Raw genomic sequence first — 22,212 nt, 5'->3', positions numbered from 1 at the left:
AACTAGTCTGATAATGTACCCTATGCCCAAACATTAACATGGTATGCAATAGTGACTTACCCGTTTCTCATGGTTGGGGATAATGCAACGGACAAAGTTTGGCTGCGTGTTGTGCAGTGTGGTCATTAGCTTAGCCAGAGACTCTTTGTAAAGCTGACCCACAGTACGGAACATGCCCTTCTTGGTCTTAGAGGCACTAGGTGCAAAGCTGTCTGACATCTTGGCAATGGTTTCCAATCCAACCACACGGTCAGCTGAGAAACAGAAAATATAGAAGATATCAGCCATTATTCTTATCTTAGTTAAACTTGCCAATATTCTGCTTTGATTAACCAAAACAAAAAAGTGAGAACATGTACACCAATAATTCAGTGGTCGCAATTGACTGGTTTGCAACCATTTTTATCAACTGTATATTTCGTTTTTAGACATTTTAAGAGATATAAGAAGCATGCGTTGCTCATACTGACCATCTTTCCACAGATCTTGCACAAATGGATTGGAGGAATTATTTAGCAGTGATGTAACATTGTCATTTAAAGGGTCCATGTTCTTGGTCAACCATGATGTGGCATTGTAGTCCACCTAGTTGAGCGAGAGTAGGTTTGGGTCATGATATTCAATACAGAGGGAAGAATTCACTAAGAATTAACTGCCCAATTATGCACTGTCTGCATTTTTTTACGTTACATACAATAAAGGTAAAAATGACCACAAAATTCAAGCTTGACATTATTTGCACAGCACAATTCCCTATCTTGCAATCTAAAATGAGCCTAATTTACATAGAAAAGAGGCATGGTTGCACAGACAATGACTTGAATAAATACTCTGCAGTGCTACTTCAGTGCATTAAGCCTAGTTAAACACGATTGCGACTGCTCAGTGATTGAGACATAGGTTTTTGTGTTGAAATGCTGCATATAAAAGTGGCGCAACCGTGTAGTGTATTTGACCCAGAGTCTGTATTCCTTAGGTTATTATTATCTGGATCACGATATTGTCCACATGTAAATCAGTAAATACATCTTTCAAAACGTACCCGTCCAGCATAGTGAAGCACAGAGAATTCTGTCTTGTCCTTCAGTTGCTTAGGTTTAGCAAACTTAGTATGATTAGAATGAGTGTTGCAAAGTTTCTCCACAAAGGAAACATCTGTTGCCTTTGGAAACCAACACTCTTCATCCAACAGAGCCAGGATGCCTGGAGGATTGTTCTGTGGAGGAGTTTCAGTAAAAGTGAGTGACATTACTTACTGTAAAAATAAGACATCATCATTTCAGCCTAAAGAATTTGATATAAGACTTCCACCAAAAGATTGCCTTTTACAGCCATCAAGCCAAATGGATTAAATGAAAAGACATTAGTCACCGTACAAATTTCTGCAGGAAGCAGTTGGTTCAGTTCAAAACAGCAGAGAATAAAAATCATTCTGTTCCTGCAAATCAACACACACAAAAACTTACCGGCCTTTCAATAAGCTCAATGCAAGGTTGCAAATCTAGCCCGAAGTCAATGAAGTTCCATTCGATGCCTTCACGTTGGTACTCCTCCTGCTCCAGGATGAACATGGTGTGGTTGAACAGCTGCTGAAGCTTCTCGTTGGTGTAGTTGATGCAGAGTTGCTCAAAGGAATTGTCCTAAAGGAGAAATACAGTAGATGCCATTTGCACTAACACTTTACAGATGTTGTTTACCAAATTTAATTCTTTCCTTTTAATTTCTCCAAACCTCGAAGATCTCAAAACCAGCAATGTCCAAGATCCCCAGGAAAGAGGCACCCTGACGTTTCGTCTTGTCCAGTGCCTTATTAACTCTTAGAAGGATCCAACGGAACAAACGTTCATACATAGCTTTAGCTAAGGCTTCAGTGGCAAAATCAGCCTGAAAAGGAAAAAACATCTTATTGGTAATACTGTACGTCCTTCCATAATGATAATCGTGCAGTTTTCCAGTTTCATTACAGACTTGAGCAACATTACACAAATTCCACAACATCGCAGCACAACTAAAAACTCTCTCTTCACCTGTTCTTTAGTTTGGGCCTTTTGCACAACCTCACGACCCACTTTAATACGTGGCGTCAGAATGGCTCTTGTGAAGTCCGTCACATTAATGCCTTGGAGATGGCAAACTTTCTGGGCAGCTGAGAATGAGACACATTTCAACAGTCATTTAGGTTTGTAATAATGATTTATATTAGCCTGAGATGTCTTTCATTTGCCATTTTCCCAAAGGTGTCTGACCTGTGTTGTCCGGCATGGTAGCCTGTTCCTGGTTCCTCTCTTTCTTGAACTCAATGTTACCCAACTGCAGCACAGTTGAGACTACTTTGAGGACATCTGACAAAAAGAAATAACATTTCTCAGAATTGATTATCTTTTCAAAGACTCCAAAACTCTTCATTTTTAGCTGATATGTTGGTAAAAATAAGCAGAAAATGTGATACCATGTGTATATTTTATTGCATTTGATACCTGTTCTTTCTTCAACAGTGAAGCCCATGATATCCATGGCCTCCATGGTTTCATCATACATCTCATCATCCTGGTTGGCTGGAATCTGAACATGGCCAGATGAGAGGAAACGGTACTTGTTGAAGTTTTCGAGCAAAAGCTCCTCTGCCAATAGAGAATAAAAATCATATGACACATCCCAGCAAGAATGCCATTGATGCAAGAACATTTCAAAACAGTTCTGCATTTAGAAATCTTAGTCTGTCAGTCATTAGGTAAAGATCCAATGAGTCAAGCTGAAAAATTGCCACCATATGCCAATCTGTTTGAACATATTGAGGTGTCTCCACCTACCGCGTAATTTGTCCTTTGTTCCTGCTACCATGTAGTAGAAGATGTGGAAGGCTCTTTCTGTTTTTGCTTGTCTGATACAGCGAGATTTCTCCAACAGATCTGAAGTGGTTTGGACATTAAGGTTAAACTCTGCAGCATTAAAATGTTACAAATAATAAATCATTTAATTGTTTAATAATTCAGGATGTACGATTAATCTCCATCTGTACATGGCCTATATATTAAGTCTTAAAGGATACAGGTCTCTATGTTGGCTCCAACTATGAAACCTGTCACATCAAAGTTAATGCGGATGAATTTGCCCTGTGAAGAAAAGATTTTTAATCCATACATTAGTTACAGTCTTGGTCATTCTAGTTACATCTGCTATCATATATCATTTGCAAACTTACGAATCGGGAAGAGTTGTCATTCTTGATGGTCTTGGCATTACCAAAGGCCTCTAGAATTGGATTGGCCTGCAGAAGTTGCTTTTCCAGCTCACCCTACAATACCAGGGTTAAAACGTAATGAGAACCATTCCATAGAAAACAAGTCAAGGAGGAAAAAATGAGAAGGGGACATGCCAGAAGATTGGAATAAAACAAAAGAACTCAGATGAAAAGGCTCTCCTTTAGAGTACACAATACAACATTTAACTATAATGTTTGGCAGGTAAAAAATTTGAAGTTGAATACATTTAGGTGCAAATTATTTCTTAAAAGGCCTGAAGCAATACAGTACTTAAGATGCAAGTATCTTCAACAGTGCAAAACAAATTAGGTCATGTCAATTTAGATGGGCATAATCCCCTTAGATCAAAAGAGTGATATTCTATTAGCTGCCAAATCTCAAGCCTGCCAAGCATGTCCACCTCATACAAGGATATCAAGAGGAGCAGTTGAGGTCAGTCTGGAATACTAAGCTTGGGGAGAGAGGACATTTTAATAGGGTTCATGAAATGGATCTCAATTAGACCTATAGATATTTAAGAGTTCACTTAACAAGATAAAAGATAATCTGTGAGATGAAACACCAAGTTCTTAGAGAGAATAGTGCTGCCTGTGGTTCACAAAGCTACTGGTGTAATTTAACCTCATAATTAGGCCCTGTTTACACCTGGTATTAAGATGCGTTTTGGTCGATCGGATCACAAGTAGATGAGGGAGACACATACAGGTTTACAGCTGGTGTTTTAATCCACTTCTCTTTTGTCCACTTTTGACCACTTTTGTCCTGTTTTCTTCGAGGGGATGGTCTATAGGCGGGTAAATGTATGGGCTTTTTCAGATATTTCGATCTAATGGACGAAATAAGCAATTTACATATGAACACAACCAGAGACAACGGAAAACATACCCTGATAGCTTTAGTTTCTGCTCTGACGCCGAAACGCGTGTTAGAAATCAGGAATGCTGAGAGAACATTGTGCTTGGTTCGTTTTTCCTCTTCCAACCAAACTTGTGTCTCCAGCCGACAAAGTTTAAATCTTATCTGGCTAGTTTCACATAATGTTTACGCATTAGGTCAATAGACGGTCTTTTGTGGCGTGATCGAACACATTTGACCACATGAGCGTCTACACTACGAAAGCAATCCGGTCAAATGCGTTTTCTACTATACCTATGGAAGTGGTCGAAAGTGGACAAGCTCAAAGTGTTTTAGACCTCCTTTACACCTGTATTTAGGGTTGTCCAATTGTGATCCGATCGCCCAAAACGCATCTTAATTCCAGGTGTAAACAGGGCCTTAGATTCTCATTTTTAGACTTAAATGAAGCAGAAAAATGTTTTAACCGTGACACAGACTCTCAATTACTTTCTTACTGAGCATCAAAAAAATTAAATAACAGAAAAAGAAGATATCTACCAGAGGCAGCTTGCGGCTGAGAAGGAAAGAAGATCGCTGATAGCATCAGACACTGACAAAGAAAATAAAGTAAACTAGAAAAGAAGTAGAAAGAGGGACTTTTAGAATGATGGAGACAGAGAGACTGTTGACAGAGAGATTGCTGGGAATAAAGAGGACAGAGTGAAGACTGTATAAACATTCTTAAAGCACTTAGCTAAGTTCGACAGCTTCTTTCATTGGTCTCAGGGCAGAGAGAGGCATATTAACTAACAGATGACAGTTTTATTGGTCCATAGAGTGCCGTTCAGAGTATGTGAGTGGGGCGGAGTGTAGCTGCGATATTTCTGAAGTCAGGGCATCCGTGTTTTCTCTTGTGCCAAGATCATTCTGACCTTGCTGACATTGTGAACATAACACGTTAATAACCCACAATGCAATTACATAAGCATTCAACACATTTTAATAGACTATTATGCACTCAAAAGGAAAGAAAGATGGGATTTGTGAAATATTATCAGACAAAAATAAAAAATGTTTAGTAAAAATTTATGACAAAGTGTGGGGAAATTTAAAGTTGTCGACCAACTGTTCCTTTAACATAAACTAAAAATCTTATCCTCTTCCAGATGAGTAGTCTATTCAGAATTCGAACACTTGTGACATCATGCTATTGCTAATGGATCATTTTCAATCTTCATGATGCTAAAAAAACGTACAATAGAACAATAATGTAAACTCGGAGCGGGTTTCTCTCATCAGTGACTGGAGAATGAACGACAAGTTGGAAATGGAAAACCCAATGTGGAGTTTGACTGGAAATAGCTGTCATTCACTCCACTCACATACTCTGGTGTTCTCTCTCGCTCGCATGCAATTAACCTTATTTACGTTTAACTGAAAGAAGAACTAATTATTTCAACCTTGAACTTTTCAGAGGACTAGTATGTAGAAGAAGTGTTTAGTAATTTTCAAAGTAGTGCATTCAAGAGTAACGAAACTACTTTTTTAGGAACCAAGAACATAACTATTATGGGCATCCCTTTTAAGCTCATATGCATGGCTGTTATGCATAAAATGTCATAAAAACAGTTATAATGTGCGCATATATTTTTGTTTCCTGTGTCGTACCTCATAAGTACACATTAAACGCAGATCTACATAGAGGTGGGATTTATATTCCTAATGCACACACATATGAGCTTGACAGATGATGCACATGAACCTGTGGTAGATTAATAAGGTGATCAAGGAGAAACGGGAAAGGATATGAGATCGTCAATTCAAAAGACTATAAATTGGCATGCACACACACTGTGCTCAGACAGACCGTTTCAATGCCAGGCATCCGCTCTGGCAAAGAAAAAGTTAACCACATCTCAGATGGGGGAATGGCTCACACGTGCTCTAACGACATAATCTTGATATTATTATTTTAGTATAATCTTTTTTTTTTAAAAACATCATGCGAACACTCAGGCTTTTGGCACACTGTTTGTCTACAATCATTTGAACAGTAGCCGTACAGGTGGTTTATTTAGATGGTCCCTCCATGTAAGACTAGTCTAATGTCACTCTCAGTGAGAAACTCAAGCATGCAAACTCTCAAACCCACACAAGAAGAAGTTTTTCACAATCCTTTTTACTCACATAGGCAAACTGTTGTCCTGATTGTTGCTATTTGAGGAAATTAATTAAGGAAATTGTCATTAGATGAATGCGAACTAAGGGCATTCTGTTGTATTCACTGGTTCTCCTTTAGCATCTGTAGAAGTCTTGATTTCCTTGAGATACTAAAGGCTCAACAGCAAATCATATTTTGGTATTAGGCAAAATCAGAGCCAGCATAATCTTGTGATAAATGGGATATGATATCGAAAAAGTGTTCTTATCTGTTCACAATATGACCTTTGCAAATAATTACTCAAGTCATTATTAGAGGATTCAAAATGTCAGACTCTGATATGAAGGAACAGGATCAAAGCACGAGCAAAGCATAAAAATGATGACTGAACCCATAAGAACCGGCTTGAGGAGAAGACAGAGGTTATCAAAGAGAGAAAGAGTATTTCTAGAGTGTTCATACTTACAGCAGCGCTTGTGTCTTTCTTGCCTTTGTGGGACGAGGCCACTACAGCCAAATACTGGATGACTTTCTTGGTGTTTTCTGTCTTCCCAGCACCTGATTCACCACTAGGAAAAAAACAACACTGAATGACAAAACTGTGTTTTCTTCCATTGAATAATACTAATAATGGAAATACCAGTGTTTGCAAGGCATCAAAACACCAGCGTTACAGGTAAGTATAGGTTTTAGGATTTGGTTCTATGTAAATAAAATGGCACATCAGAGCCATAATCATGAAAAATAAGTCCATGTCTTGGCACTATATTTGCTGTGTAAATACTTTAGTCACATGAATTTTCTCCTCATCCACCATATTTATGACCACCTGCCGGGGAAAGTAATGGCTGTGAATACAAAACACATGAATCAAGAAAATGATAAATCGATGGTTTTGGATACTATGTCTATGTACAGTACTTGCAGAAGATTTTTGTAGGAGAAAATGTGTTTAAAACAACTCTATGACTGACAACACTACCATTCAAAAGTTGGGGGTCAGTAAGATTTTTAAAAATGCTTTTGAAAGAAGTCTCTAATACTCACGAAGCATGCATTTATTTTATAAAAATACAGTAAAAACAATAATATTGTCAAATAATATTTCAAATTTAAATGAACTTTTTCTATATTTTAAAGTGTAATTTATTCCTGTGATGCAAAGCTGAATTTTCAGCATCATTACAGTCTTCAGTGTCATTACAGTCTTCAGTGTCACATGATACTTAAGAATTCAGTTGATTTGGTGCTCCAAAAATACAACATTTGCTGCTTAATATTTTTGTGGAAATGGGGATCATTTTTTTGTAGGACTCCCATGAATAGAAAAAGTTCAAAAGAACAGCTTTTATTTAAAAAGTGTTAATTTTAACAATTTAAAAGTATTTACTGTCACTGTTGATCAATTTAATGTATCGTTGTCTTTGAAAAGAAAAAAAAAATCAAACTTTTAAATGGTAGAGTAAACAAAATTAATAGTGTTTAAAAAATATGCACGCATGCAACAAAAAACAGAAATTAAACTAAATTTTATATCAAAATATATTTTTTATCATTATCTATAATTTACTTTGTTACAAGAGCTTATAGGGCACTATCGCCTTCTATGATACGAGAGAGATATTACTGAGCCTTCATGCTGACACGCTAACATTTCCATATTAGGAAAACTGAGTCTGGGATCCACAGGCCCTGTGCAGCCAAAGGGCTGATTCTCTGGCAGGAGCAGGAAGCCCTCAGATCAGTAAAGTCATTGAATAGAGAACTTTATACAGCAATGTTTGTAGATCCACAGTTTTTTTTACCATTTATGATAAGGTATAGTAAAATTCATGATGATCACAGTCACTGTTGCCAACAATGTAACCAAATGGTGATTGAAGTATTGGACAATTCCCACACACTACATTAGATAAGAGGTATGGGAAAACACATGTAGATTTTTGCTTCAGATCAGTGTTTTTTAACAATCAGTGTGTTTTTAACAGTTTAACAGTCCATGTGTTTTAACTTTGGGTGGTTATTCCCAAATGAATCATTTGATAATAAAAAAAAACGTTGCTTTGAGACGGTTTAAAAAAGTTTCTTTCATGGGAAAGTTGGGCCATGCGGAAACATCCAGATGTCATTAGAGAATTCTGTGCCTTAGGAACAGTTGCCCAAGAGCAGTTTAAATGGCTTCAATTTCCTATTCCACACTCAGAGGAAGTTTGCAGACAGTATCTGAGGGTGCCTCCCACACTGACACATTGCATCAACACCATTTTATTTTAACATCCTCATATTTCACAGCTGTTTTATTATCACACAGATATGTGAAACAATGATATCGCCTGTAAAGATCACCTTATGTCTTTTCAATACTATAACAGCTATTTCTATTTCAGGTTTTGTTGTGGGGCCTCTACAGACGCAGACCAAACGCCCAATAATGACTCAAGAAAACAAACACAAATGAAGTCAACATGCAAGATGATCTGGATTTAGAATCAGGGCAGGGGGCACATTTCCTGCGAGTACGTCGACTCTGAAGAGACATGACCCTTGGGTTCATCTGCCTTGTTCCCAGTGCTGAGGACATTTTGGAAAAAAAAGGTCATAGTGGAAGGACTCTTAGTTTAAATTATCTCTATTAATCATAATGTTTATATTTGATAGATGTCGTCTTTTTAATTGCTGTATATTATACTAGAAGGAGCTTATAAGAGTGAGTTCCAGATTTAACATTAAACTTAATTTGTCAAAACTGTTAACTTTAAAAGTGACGTGACATGAAGTTCAAGAATGTTAACCCATACTTGGAATTTGTCCTCTGCATATCCAAGTTAGTTCACACACATTAGGAGCAGTGAGTAGTGAACACACACTACAAACCGTGGTCAGCCATGTGCTGCGGCGCCCGAGGAGCGACTGGGTGTTAGATGCCTTGCTCATGGGCACCTCAGTCGTGGATATTAAGGGGGAGAAGAGCGCTGTTCATTCACTCCCCCACCTACATTATTGAGAATCGAACCTGCAACTTTCGGGTTAGAGTCTCTAACCATTAAGCCACGACTGCTCCCTTTATTCAGGGATGTAAACAGTATTAACCACTGTCAGATGACATTAGATAACCTTTAGCTGTGCCTGAAAGCTAAAACATCTGCCTTCTTGTTCAGTCATTGACTTAACAGAAAGGGACTACAATGCTACAACTTAAAAAAATCCATTTCAAACACCTGCCTGCACAGGAATGTAGGATATCAAAGGGAGCAGAGGATACATGCAAGACACCTTCAGAATTAAAGCATCTTACAAGACGCTGGTATTATGCAAACACTGGATTCTCAGCACACTTCAAAACAGGCTTCAACAGACTTCAACTTTACCATATCTAACTCTATTTGTAAGGATGTTTTTCCTCATATAAGATATTTCTGGTGTTTCTGCTGTAATTGCGACAAAGCTGCTTGTTTTCGAACTTTTTTATTAACAGAAAATGGGAATACTGATATATTAAATGGGTTACACTTTATTTCGATGGTCCACTTTAGACATTCTACAATGATAAGTAACTTTGCAACATGTCAACTAACTCTCATTAGAGTATTAGTAGACTGTTAGGTTAGGTTTTGGGTTTGTAGAATAAATGAACATGTAGAATGTCTGTTGGGGAATATACAAATAAAGTGTTAGCAGATCTTAAGCAGACAGTCTACTATTACTCTAATGACTGCTAGTTGAACTGTAGTTGCAACTTATAGTTAGTAGAGTGTTTAAAGTGGACTATTTAAAAAAAAAAAAAAACGACCTATTAAATTAATTAAAAATGATTCATTTTGTGATTCCAAATTTCAAGAACCGCATTTCTTCAGTTAGAACAACATTATAAATGACTGAACTTAGGAGAGAGAGAAAAGTATGATTATGGTTTACATGATTTTATGTGTTTTTTAGCATTTTAATTTAGATTAGAGTTTGATTGCTTGAATAAATTAAAGTCCTGGCCGAGAAGCATTGCTTAAGAGCCAGTTAGACTAAAAGCAGTTACTGCAGTGATGTAAATAAAACTATGAAAAAACTCACGTGCAAAGAATAGACTGGTCCTCTCGATCTGTAGAAAGAAAAGACAGACATTACAGCGGCCCAAAGTAACTGTCAGACTGGGGCTTATGGAAACTGAATAAAACTGAACAAAAAATCATTTTTGAACATCATGAAATACATATGGTCTGCTTTTAAGCCTAGAAAAAACACTTTTTTCTTAAAGTCGGCATGAAACGGAAGTTGCGATAGTCTTTTCTTCCCTATTATTTAAATGAAATGGCTTCTTTAAAAAAGAAAGTAGGACGGGACTTGATTTTGTCCATCAGAAATTGATTGGATCGTTGTGGTTTGCTATTGGTCGATCTCATGTGAGTGACAGGTTGCCCTGCCCTCACGCCAGTAAACACATCTTCAGAGAAGAGCAGAGATATCACTGCAAGAGGGAGGGGAAGTCATTTTGATTAAAGGTTACCAGAGCACATAATTATGTGAATGAATAAATCATTTATAATAAACAATGCAATATTCCATTAAAAAACGAGACTTGTCGATTTTTATTTCACGGTCACATTAAGTCAAGTTCCTTCCATGTGAAATGGTGTATGATCAAATACCATTGTCATTACAACATTGAATAATGCACATAATCTAATAATCGTTGATGTTTTAGCGCAGCAATTTGATTTGCTGAGGAAGAAAAACTGACTCCACTATCCTTTTGGGAGTTGCAACACAATTCTTACTGAGTTCAGCAATGGGACAATCATTGATTCATGCTGCTAAAATTAGAACCTGAAAACCTTCTCAGATGATCTTGGTTCCATTTAAGGTTTTCTAATCCTAACCGTACACCACCGATGAAATAAAACGGCATCTATTATTAGATAATTTATCAAATAAGTATTCTGATCAAGTCAAATAAAATATGTTCTTCTCTAACCAATTCTAAGCCAATGAATTTGTAGATTAAATTCAAACAGAGTTTGGTTCTTATCTATGATCGTGGAGACTGGACGGACGCCCAACCAGCTAATCAGCTGAATGTGAGCTCGCCTGTTCTGCTCATGTACTATAGAACCTTCTTCTGTTGTAAACACAATGAATGACTATTGCTCATTTTGGATATGACCTAAGCTGGGCAGGTTTCCACATACAACATGAAGTCTGTTCCCTTGTTTCTTCCTAATTAAGGCACAAATCGAGGCATTCGGGACGCAGAAAACCAAATCTAAACACACCGATGGGGAAACTGCACCTCAGCCAGACTGTTTGACAAAAAGCAAGATGCACAGGTATTGTTTTATCCGAGCTAGTAGAAAGGCATGCATTCAAATCCAATAGATTTAATGTCATAAATATACCATTCTTCAAATCATTTCTATTCTTTTCCATTCCATCCAATATGGGCTCCAAAGTTTTGATTTATGACAAGGCTACACCATTTCACACTTGGTTGAGCATTGAAACCCTGCTGGACTTCAAAGAAAGATCAGTTTAAGCCCCTGAGCAGGAATGTGAACACTGGCACTCATGCTTGATCATGCTGGATTTTTACTCATGTCATCAAGTGTAACAGTTCAAGATATTGCCACTACAGGAAGCCTTCAAAACATGTTAAACCCGTAAGACTTTCGTTCATCTTCAGGACACAAATGAAGATCTTTTTGATGAAATCGGAGAGCTTTCTGTCCCTCCATTGACAGCTACACAACTACCACTTTGAAGCTTCAAAAATAGATTGTAAATTTAATCCATATGGATTTAGCGGTTTAGTCCAAATTTAAGTATCTGTCAATGGAGGGACAGAAATATCTCAGATTTCAGTAATTAATGACAGAATTTAAAATTTTCATCAAAAGATGTGTTGTCATGTGATTTTTAGGTGCTATAACTGGACACATTTTGTGCTATGTGAACAATAAATTATCATCTCTCTTCATATAGCAGGAAATGAGTCTCACTGTGAACAACATTTAGGTATGATCTGCATGAATAAGGACATTTACAGGGTTTAAGCATGATTTTTCAGCCCATGTCTAATGCAAGCATGAGTGGACTGAGCAGAATTACTCTTGAGGAACAGCGTGACAGCACACCTTCCTACTTCTGCTTTTTGACAGCAATTTTTTTGCAAGTTTAACTGTTTCTCATGAGATAACAGTTTCTGAAATTTTCCATTGCAAACTTTGCAGAAAAGTTTTGTTTTATCTCAAGTACTTATCTTTTCTCGATGAATTGATGCATCAACAACTTCATTAGCAACACTTTTGACCATGCTGAAAGCTGTAAGACTGGGGTGTAAAATATCTTGTGGTTTTTCTTCTTTTCATTTAGCACCTAATTTCACTCAATAATATAGCTTCAAATTTCTGTGGCTAACAACAACTGTTTTAATTATTTGGAAAGAGTTTAAAATGGCATTAGATGTGTGACTAGCTGGCACATGTGTGCATGCACCCTTCACGCCACTGAAGGACCTGTTAACACCAGCTGTCACACTCCATTTCAACAAAAACAAATGACATTCGTTGTTATAAAAAGATTCTACACTGTTCTGTTGCCAATTAGTGAAATAAAAATGCCTTTCGGATTCACTTGCGTTGGAAGTTTCCAAGACAACGGCTATTGTGAAATCCAAACATTCAGATCTAAAGAGAAGCAAGCTATGATTTAATATGCGAACGTCCAGCAGTGCGGTCCTTACCTTGCATCATGTTTCTATAGGCGTTGTCCGTGATGGAGTAGATATGGGGAGGGACCTCGTGGCGCTTTTTGCCTTTGTACATATCAATGATCTTCTCAGAGTAGATTGGCAGCATTTTATAGGGGTTCACCACCACACAAAACAGCCCAGAGTATGTCTGAAGAAAGATAACATCTCAATTTTCCACTGTATATGAAGTGTTAAGAATCCATCAGGTAAAGGACAACAAGGAAACATGGCAGCACAGTACAGAGTCATACAATGTGTCTTAAAATATAAATATAAGGAAGTTAAGATTAAGTCTGTATATTTTACTCATAACATTTGAAAGCGTAGGCGATGCATAATCCATATGGAAGACTCCTTTTCCCAAGATTTCCTCAGAGCAAAATGTCATTAACTAATGGTTTGTTACTAAAACAGAGTGCAAACATAGTTTGGAGGCCTGTGGAAGTTATATAACCTCTCACTCTTGGGGAATGTATACTTCCTCTTTCTTACACTTTACTGCATTAGATACTGCAAATCATCGCTGCCATTTTAAGCTACATGGTTGTCAGTGCAAAGATTATTTTGGATTGGTTCGGCCACCATAAATGTATTTTTAAATGTTATGCATTGGCTGATAATAAAATGTTATACAATGTAATGTAATAGTAATGTCAGCAGGGGGTCAATGACAAATATGAGTGTCGAAGATAATTTTAACGGTTACCAGCTTGAGTGCCCTTGAGAGCCACCAGAGGACACTCCACATTAGACTATTGTCATTCTCTCACAAACTACATTTCCCATAACTCACTGCCCGGACTCATCATTGCTGATTGCACCCACCTGTGTCTCATTACCTTGTCAGTCTCAGCCTATTTAAACCATGTACACTCATTCATTCCCTGCGAAGTCTTGTATGTGTTTCACTGCATTTCTGTGTCTGTTTGTATCCTGTTTCTCTTGTCTCCTGGTTTTCTTGATTCTCTCTTTGACTCAGCCCTTATCTGTTATTGTTTGGATTGTTTGTTTGTGTACGACCCTTGCCTGGATCTGGATTACGATTGTGGATAACCCTTTAAATAAATACTGCATTTGGATCCTCAACCTTCGTGTCTCAGAGCAGTTTGTGACAATGAATAAGAATATTAATATAAAATATACTCCAGTATATGTTGGTTTCATTAGAGCTTGAAACATTTATAACATTTTAATGACTCTAAAAATGCAATGTGGTGTAACCAAAAATAACATATTTTTCTTGCACCTTGAATACACGAGAGTGTACAGTGTGATATATATATATTACTAATATTTTAACAATACTGCTTGTATCAAAAATAAAATTGTGCTGAGGTACTTAAGGGTTTCTTTTCAAGCATTTAATCCTTTCAATCAGGCTTTTATGATGATATCTTGTCAGTTGTATCACTCTGATATTTTTAGTTTAGAAATGAAAAATAAGCTTATCATATAAGAGGTATATTGAAGTCACTGTATGCATGAATTACATTTCAAAGTATTTTTTAATATATTAATCGATACCAACAAAAAAAGTCACATCAGTCACTGACCCTAAGTCAACTTTATAAATTAGAGAGCATGTTTATTATAATTTACTAAGCTAATATTATTTTTAATATTATATTAAAAGCACTGTGGCATACTTACATAGATGAGCCCAGAGTAGTATCTCTCCCTCAGGTTGTGCAGAACAGACGCTTCATTCAGGCAGGTGAGCTCCGCCATATCCTCCACCTTGCTGAACTTGGGTGGGTTCATCTTCTGGATGTCATCCTTGTTGACTGTGATTTTCTTTCCGTTGTCCGCCAGCTCCACTAGACACTCATCACCATGTTCCTCTTTGATGCAGGCCGACTCAAAACCATGTTTCTCAGAGGGGACCCACACCAGCTTTTTGGCTGTCCAATCTGCCTGTGCGACGGGGCTGTTAATGAAGTCTTTGTCCGTGTAAAGGAATTTCTCGTCCTCACTCAAGCCCTTTTTCGTCATTTTGGTTCTGGGTTAAGACAACTACAAATTTAAGAGGAAAACACAATGTTATACTTCTAAATGTAAACAATATTGGCAACAATATTGGATCTGTGCAATAGACTTTAATTAAATACAAGTTGCAAAAGGCAGGGCTGTAACCACCACAGACATTGAGTCACAGTAACCATACACAAATTCCAGCATGACGCTCTGGTGAAAGAGTGCGAGGTAAGATGTGAGCAACTAAATGACAAACTTTTTGTTAAATCATACAGTAAGTCACCATTTTAAATGGAAAATATAGGCTGTCATTTAAGTGATTCATGTAACTCAAAACAAAATCTGATTAGAGAGTCTATCTAATGTCATTAGACAGCGTAATGGCCAATTATCAATGGAATATGTAACATCCAACAAACACTTTATGGATGATTTTTGGATGTGGTTGCAATTCACTATTGCCACATTGTACCAAGTTGCCAAGTTCACCAATCAAACAAACCCTCTTCCTAAACAAACATTACATAGGTCACAGGGGAAACCAGTATTTAGATGAAAGGATGAGAAGAATGCCTGGGAAATATAAAAAATGTTGTCAGTATTGATCAAACAATCCCTCAGTCTGACCAAAAACTGAACAAAACATATCCTACTGGGAAAATAAATATATATGATTATGTGATAATCTCCACAGCAAATGCTGTTTTTCTTGTTTCTTTTGGTGCTCAGCTGTGGTCCCGTGCTGCGATGACCATATAAGGCTGCCTTTGAGTCAGTGGACGCTCTGTCCACCTAAACAGCAGAAGCAAGTGAACTCCCAAACAAAGCCCTTATAGGGAATAGTATGCCTCCAGTCGGACTCACAGTTTACTCCAAAATGATAACATTAGGCAGGGACAGTCAAAGGCTGGTGGGGGTCTAATTTTCCTGCCACTTTCCCCCACCCTTCTTTTCCTCTGGGTGGCTGATATAGGGAAGTTTACACAAGTATTTTCGAGTACAGTACAGTTGGCAAACAGCAGGTGCAGCTTTGGAGTTCATGCAAGCACAGAGCTTTAAAAGCAATTTTGGGAAACAATATCCGAGCTACGCCTTATATGAACCGATTTCCTCCTCCATTTATAACCAATTGTTTGTACATTTACATTGTATGGTCTAATAGCCCAACAAAAACAGGAAAATATTGTTCCCACTTACTGGCTTTCTAACAAAAGTTAAATAAAAAAATTAATAAAAAAAACCCTGCAGAATTAAATTCTAAATTTTAGTTAAATTCTTAATTTTAAAGAAATTTGCATAATATCTCAAACTAGTGTTGCACTAGCTCAATTAAAACATGGAGAATGACTGAAGTTTCTTCGGAGTCTGTGCTGTAGAAAAAAGACTATACGACATTAACATGCTTAAAAGATACAATATTGAGTGTTTCTGAAATGCGACTCTCTTAACTGCTCCTTTTTCTACCACCAGTTTTTCAATCCATATTGTTTTGTCCGAATGACGACAAAATCGTCCCTTGGAAAAAACTGCTGAGGGAAAAGGGTCATTTAAATGCCCTGTAATCGTTTGGGAGCGAGATAAACAAACAAAGTTTCTCTACGATAAGCTGATTTAATTAAAAGTGGGAATTTCCTGTGTCCTGTGTACAGATTCACAGACCCTTTTTTTGGGAAGCTCCATTTCTGCACTTGAGACTCATCGAGTTTTCAATGAGGTTTTTATGGATCAGGAGCTCCACTGCAAACATACTGCAAAACCTACCTAAATAAATTAAGGCTGTGTTTTAATTCAAAGAAATTCTGACTTTTTTTTTTTTTTTTTTTTACATGGCAGAAGTAAAAGGTAGCACAAATCAGGGTCCTTGGCCTGTGTCCAAGTGGGCCTAAAGCCCAGAAAATCATGTGACCATGTTGTGCAGATGAATTTTTGTGATCCCCCGGTCCTGTGAAAAGTTTCCTCCTTTTTTCTCTACTCCTCCTCATCTTTTTTTTTTTCATTCCACCCATATGGTTTTCTTTTTCTCATGAGCAGCTGTGTAATTTCAGTCTCTTTTTTTAACATTTATATTGAGATGGATGTGCAGACCAGGTCAACGGCACCAGCTTTAAAACTGTTGCAATGACAATATATACTGAATATAATGCTTCCTAGTTCAGGCACATTTAAACAACATGTTGCCATTAATGACCATAAAGGCCTTTTTTCTCCAAAACACACATTGATTGTTTGATAAGAGTGGATTAAACTGTTAAGACAGTAGTCCAGCTACTGGTTTTAAGAAATAAACAAGAGTTCAAGTAGGATTCTGTCAGGTGATGCAGAAATGTGTTAAATCATTAGAGTGACAATCAGGTAAGCAGCCTAAAGATACTGTAGACCACAAATGTGCTAAAGTCAAAAACACAGCTAAACTGATTCACTATTGAAGGGTAGCTGCAAGTAAACTGGTAAAAACTCGCTAGGTCTAACGATCTAACCAATATATCTGTAAAACTTCCTTATTCTGCTAAACCAGATTAAAACTCACTTCTGCTACATGCACACACCTTTTATCATTATTATAAAAGATATTCCGAAAAATGTAAACAATGCATCTAATGTAATACAATGGTTTGATTTATATAGATTTATAAAAGGAACACATAAAGGAACGTTTTCCTCATAAATGAAAACTCTGTTATTATTTATTCACCTGCGTGTATTTCTAAACCTTTATGACTTGCTTTTTTCTGTGGAACACACAAAGTGAATTTCACTGCATGAGTTGTGTGGGTCACACGGATGATACATATGCTTTTGTATCCCTTTACAGCTCCGTTACTTTAATGTTATTGAGAAAAGTGAACAAATTATTCTTTAGAAATTCCATAAAAGAAAGAAAACTATCCACTCATAAAAAAAAAAAAAATTGCTGGGTTGTTTCAATGTTTGGGTCTATAATGGACAAATCAAACCGCTGGTTTAAATTAAACAGTTTAAACCTAGGTTAATTTAAACCAACGGTTGGGTTTGTCCATATTTGACCCAAACATGGGTTGAAAAACAACCCAGCTTTTTTTTGGAAAGACATGGCGGAGTAACTATCTTTTATTCTATATAGTAATAATGTTTAGGTGATTATCTCTTTAAATTTCCAAAATGACACTCATTACTCTTTCAGGATGCCTCTTAAGAATGTTTATGTTACTGATCAAGACATTAATGGATAAATGATGACACAGTCAATGACTACTTCCCCTGCACTTTTTTTACAAGATCACAATTCTTCTTCGTAGACTTCATCACACTATTGTCTATGGTTAGTTGCTGTCTATGCATGTCATAACTTCAATGGGAAACGAGAGGACAGTCAGTTGACTCTGTCTGCTGTTCACCACAACGTTCAGCAGAAAGCTGCATTTGACAACCATATTTGGAGAACAGGAAACTCTTTGGTTTGTCAAGCTCACTGCTTTTCTCATTCTACGCACTTTCTTCAACCATTTCCTATGACAAACTCAGCTGAAGTCAAACTTGTGCATTAAAGAATGGATGGATAGACATGCTTTCTCACTTAAAAGCTCACAAGATACTTTATGATGATGTTTTGAATAGAAAGTCAGAGATGCACGAGTTGTAGAAACACTTTGCTTTGTGCAATAAAATACGATTCTGTCATCATTTACTCATCTTCATTCTGTTCCAGACCCACTAGAAGTTCTTTCTTAAGTAGAGCACAGATGATGTTTGGCAGAATGACAGTCACCATTCACTTTCATTGTATGGAAAAAAGATGCAATGAAACTGAATGGTGACTGAGGCTGTCAGGAACTAACATCCTGAAATTCATGTATTTTTATGTTTCAATGAAAAAAAATTAGTCATACAGTCAAGTTTGGAATAATATGAGTATAATCATAATATGATGTTGACAAAATTTTCACTTTGAGTAAAATATCAGTTTAATGGTGGCATAAAATAACTGAATGAACAACTGTCAAACACATCTTTCAAAGTAATTAAATGTTGACAGTTTCGAGATTCAGTGAAATATTACTGTTTTTCTCACACAGCTCAGAACCCAAGCAATTTTTTCGCACACTTGACACTGTATAAACTTAACCTACTGGCATTCAGTCAGATGATTTACGTAGCCTATCTGAAAGCCTCTGTTAGCAATGCATACACAACTAAAAGAGTACAATGAAATATATAATAAAGTATGAGTAATATCGCTGCATACTCACAAGGCTGATGAAGAAATGCCGCGATTTGGAAAGTTAGGGTTTGGAGAGTCCTGCGACAGTGAGGTACTCCAAAGACGAACAGTCCAAATTAGACAGAAAAGCATGAGAACATCATTTAAACGGAGATGCGGATGGAGTGGGCGGGCCTCAAAATCGATCCGCGCTGTCATTGGTCAGTGCGTTTTGACATTTCAGGTGAACGATGGTCTTTTCGGTCGCACCCATTTAAATGTCCTTTTTCAACACAATGTTAAACACTTAAATGTTACAAAAGTCCCGTTAGAGAAAGTACTACTTTTGCAGAAGGCAGTAATGATGAAAAGAGAGAAATTAAAGTTAACAGGAATGTATTAGCCTAGTGCACGGTCTAACGGTCTGATGCTCCGCTCACATTTTTGCTTAGGCAGAAACGCCTTGAATTAATTTGCTGTAAATCCCTTTCACACACATCTTAAATTACTTAATATTGTTTGTTTATTTTTGTTTATTGTTTATTTATATTTGCACCTTAAAATTACAAAATTACAAAAATAATAATAACAAAACATAAAATATATAAACAAAAATAAGACAAATATTATCAATTTAACGATGTGCAGGAAGAGGCAAAAAAAACCAACTGGGCTTATCATTCTATGATGGTAATGAATGTTATTTTTGGAATAAAATTGCACACATTTGACACGCAAAGTTGACAAAGTTGCTTGTGGTTGAAATGAGGCAATGGAAGGACAGTTGACATTTTTGAAATAATTATTTAACAGATTTTCACATAATGTTTAAATTGATTAGAATTATCCAATTCTTTGTTTATAGTTTTAAAAATGTTGTATTATTATATGATGGATTTTATACAATATTCATATTATATGATGGATTTTAATGCTAATCTAGTTGCAGTACACAAACATTTGTGGCAGAATCAGTAGTACTGAAAAATTACAGATTTAAAAAGATTGTTCACCAAAATATTTTTTAATTCTGTCATTATTTTTGTATGCCAATCTTATTCCAAAACCATATGACTTTCTTGTACGAAACACATAAGATGTTTTGCAGTATGTTCAAACTGCTCTCTTCTTCCATTCAATGAAAGTGAATGGGGACCGGCAGGAGCTGTCAAGGAATACCTAAAATACAGAATAGAGGAAAGTAACAGAAGTTGTGAAACAAGAAAGCAGAGATTCCCCAGGCTAGACTACATGCTATACACCACATCTGGACGAGGCGAATCCCCTGAGATCCTTTTTGGGACCCTTATCGCTACGCACATCACATTCCGTCCCCTCCATTCCCACAACAGGCTTCTTGCTATCTAATGGAACTTCCTATATAAGGACAACCTCCTATTGCGTCCAGTAAATCACATCTGTGATGTTTCAGGGAACAGGACCATGGCTGGTATGCTCCGAGGCCTTGCTGCGGTCCAAAAGAGAGATGGAGGAGAAACAAAGCCTGCAGAGAAAGAAGCGCCTCTGTCACTGGTCAGCATCAAGCTTTCCTGGATGAGCGAAGGGAAGGAAGGGAGGTAGAGAGAGTGTCATGGAGACAGATGGAGAAAAGGGGGGGTTTAGTGAAAGTGAGAGAGGGAGATGCACAACTCTACTAGGTCTCTGTTGTGCCATATAAGGACAATGGGGTCTGCCTGGAATCTCGACTGTATTCTGTGTTTAGAAGGGAACACCGAAAGACTTGGATTGAGTGACTAAATATGGTGCAACAGCAGTGTCATTGTTAAGACAAATAGGCTTTCACTGGGATGTCTTTTGACTGTTTACTCACCAACAATAAACTTCTGGGGTAGCTGCAGACTCTCATTCCGGCAAAGACTAATACCAATTAAGGAATGTGAGGTATTGCACCTGCTCATGCTGGATCACACTGTAGAAACAGGAACATATAGATATGAGTTTAATAGTTTGTTACTTTGTTCTGTGGAGAATCATGCAGTTAGTTTGTATGGTCAGAGACACTAAATAATGAACACAGTACATATAAAATACCGGTTGCAATTTTATTTCACATTGCGTTTACATATTATGCACTTATTATAGCTATTACAATAACTGGGTAACTAGGTTCTAACCCTGAACCTACCCCTAAACCTATAACTTAACCAATGTAGTTACCTTATATTAACCAGTACTTTCTGTGTACTGTAAAATAAAGTGAAACCCAAATATCTTGTTCACAAAACACATGTTATGACATATTCACTAAAACTACTGTAAAAATCTGTTAATTGGTAAGTTATTATATATATACAGTGAAAAACTGTAAATGGTGTTTACTGAAAAATACAATAACATTTCTGGGTTTTTTTGCAAATAAAAACTGACTTATAATATACACAGTGAAAAAAGTAAAATGATTTTCCCAGAAGTCCTTGTGTGACATCACATATGAATATATTTTATATAAATAAGGATGTTTTTACAGTGTGCATTATTAACTTTTTATTTATAAAAAAACAAAAACAAATTATAGTATCATTTAACCTCAGATATTAAAATTGTATATTTTGAGATATGTCCAAGCTGCTCTTTTCCATAGAGTGAAAGTAACTGGTGACCAAAGACAAAAAAAATGACAAAATAGTCCGTGTGACTATAATTGTGCACTATATTCCAAGCATTACAAAGCCATACTGAACATATTTTCATCAAAGCTTTCAAATATGCTCATTTTTTAGATTTGGTGATTATGAAGAAACAATGATTGGTCTTGAGTGCGCTGTATTTGAGATTGGAAAACTATGGCAGAAGGGAAGATTATCAGTGAATAACAATGCTCACAAAGATCTTGTATGTCTTTGAAAGACATGAAATACAGTGCACAAGTCTTATGGAGAACTTGTAAGGTCTATTTTTTCATTGTACTGTATTATACAGATGGGAGTGCAGCAACAATATTTTGCTAAACTTCCTTTTCAAAAAGAAAATCATGACTCATGAGGGTATAGTAAATGCTTACAGAATTTATAGTTTTGCTAAACAATTCCTTATTTTCAAT

The 22,212-nt window shown here is 36.7% G+C and overlaps 1 protein-coding gene across 3 annotated transcripts in view; it reads right to left on the bottom strand.

Annotated features, from left to right (window-relative positions):
• Positions 1–19,345, bottom strand: part of myh11a (myosin, heavy chain 11a, smooth muscle) — a 31,561-nt gene extending 12,216 nt beyond the window's left edge. For 2 of the 3 annotated variants that reach the window (XM_082189776.1, XM_082189778.1), the window contains exons 1-17: positions 19,201–19,345; positions 14,651–15,013; positions 12,992–13,148; positions 10,327–10,354; positions 6,728–6,830; positions 6,288–6,314; positions 3,203–3,295; positions 3,050–3,113; positions 2,811–2,909; positions 2,478–2,621; positions 2,247–2,342; positions 2,028–2,146; positions 1,732–1,884; positions 1,467–1,640; positions 1,043–1,216; positions 471–585; positions 61–254 (exon numbers count right to left, since the gene is read on the bottom strand). In XM_082189776.1, the coding sequence (XP_082045902.1) occupies positions 61–254; positions 471–585; positions 1,043–1,216; positions 1,467–1,640; positions 1,732–1,884; positions 2,028–2,146; positions 2,247–2,342; positions 2,478–2,621; positions 2,811–2,909; positions 3,050–3,113; positions 3,203–3,295; positions 6,288–6,314; positions 6,728–6,830; positions 10,327–10,354; positions 12,992–13,148; positions 14,651–14,992 (2,082 nt within the window). In that variant the 5' untranslated portion in view covers positions 14,993–15,013; positions 19,201–19,345. The remainder of the gene's footprint in view (positions 1–60; positions 255–470; positions 586–1,042; positions 1,217–1,466; positions 1,641–1,731; positions 1,885–2,027; positions 2,147–2,246; positions 2,343–2,477; positions 2,622–2,810; positions 2,910–3,049; positions 3,114–3,202; positions 3,296–6,287; positions 6,315–6,727; positions 6,831–10,326; positions 10,355–12,991; positions 13,149–14,650; positions 15,014–19,200) is intronic. The other variant, XM_082189777.1, reaches the window with a different exon arrangement.
• Between the last annotated feature and the right edge of the window lie 2,867 nt (positions 19,346–22,212).

Source organism: Leuciscus leuciscus, assembly GCF_965113295.1.
Source record: "Leuciscus leuciscus genome assembly, chromosome: 14".
Taxonomy (NCBI): Eukaryota; Metazoa; Chordata; class Actinopteri; order Cypriniformes; family Leuciscidae; genus Leuciscus; species Leuciscus leuciscus.
The sequence above is the reverse complement of the archived record's forward strand: the minus strand, read 5'-3'. Positions and strand labels throughout refer to the sequence as shown.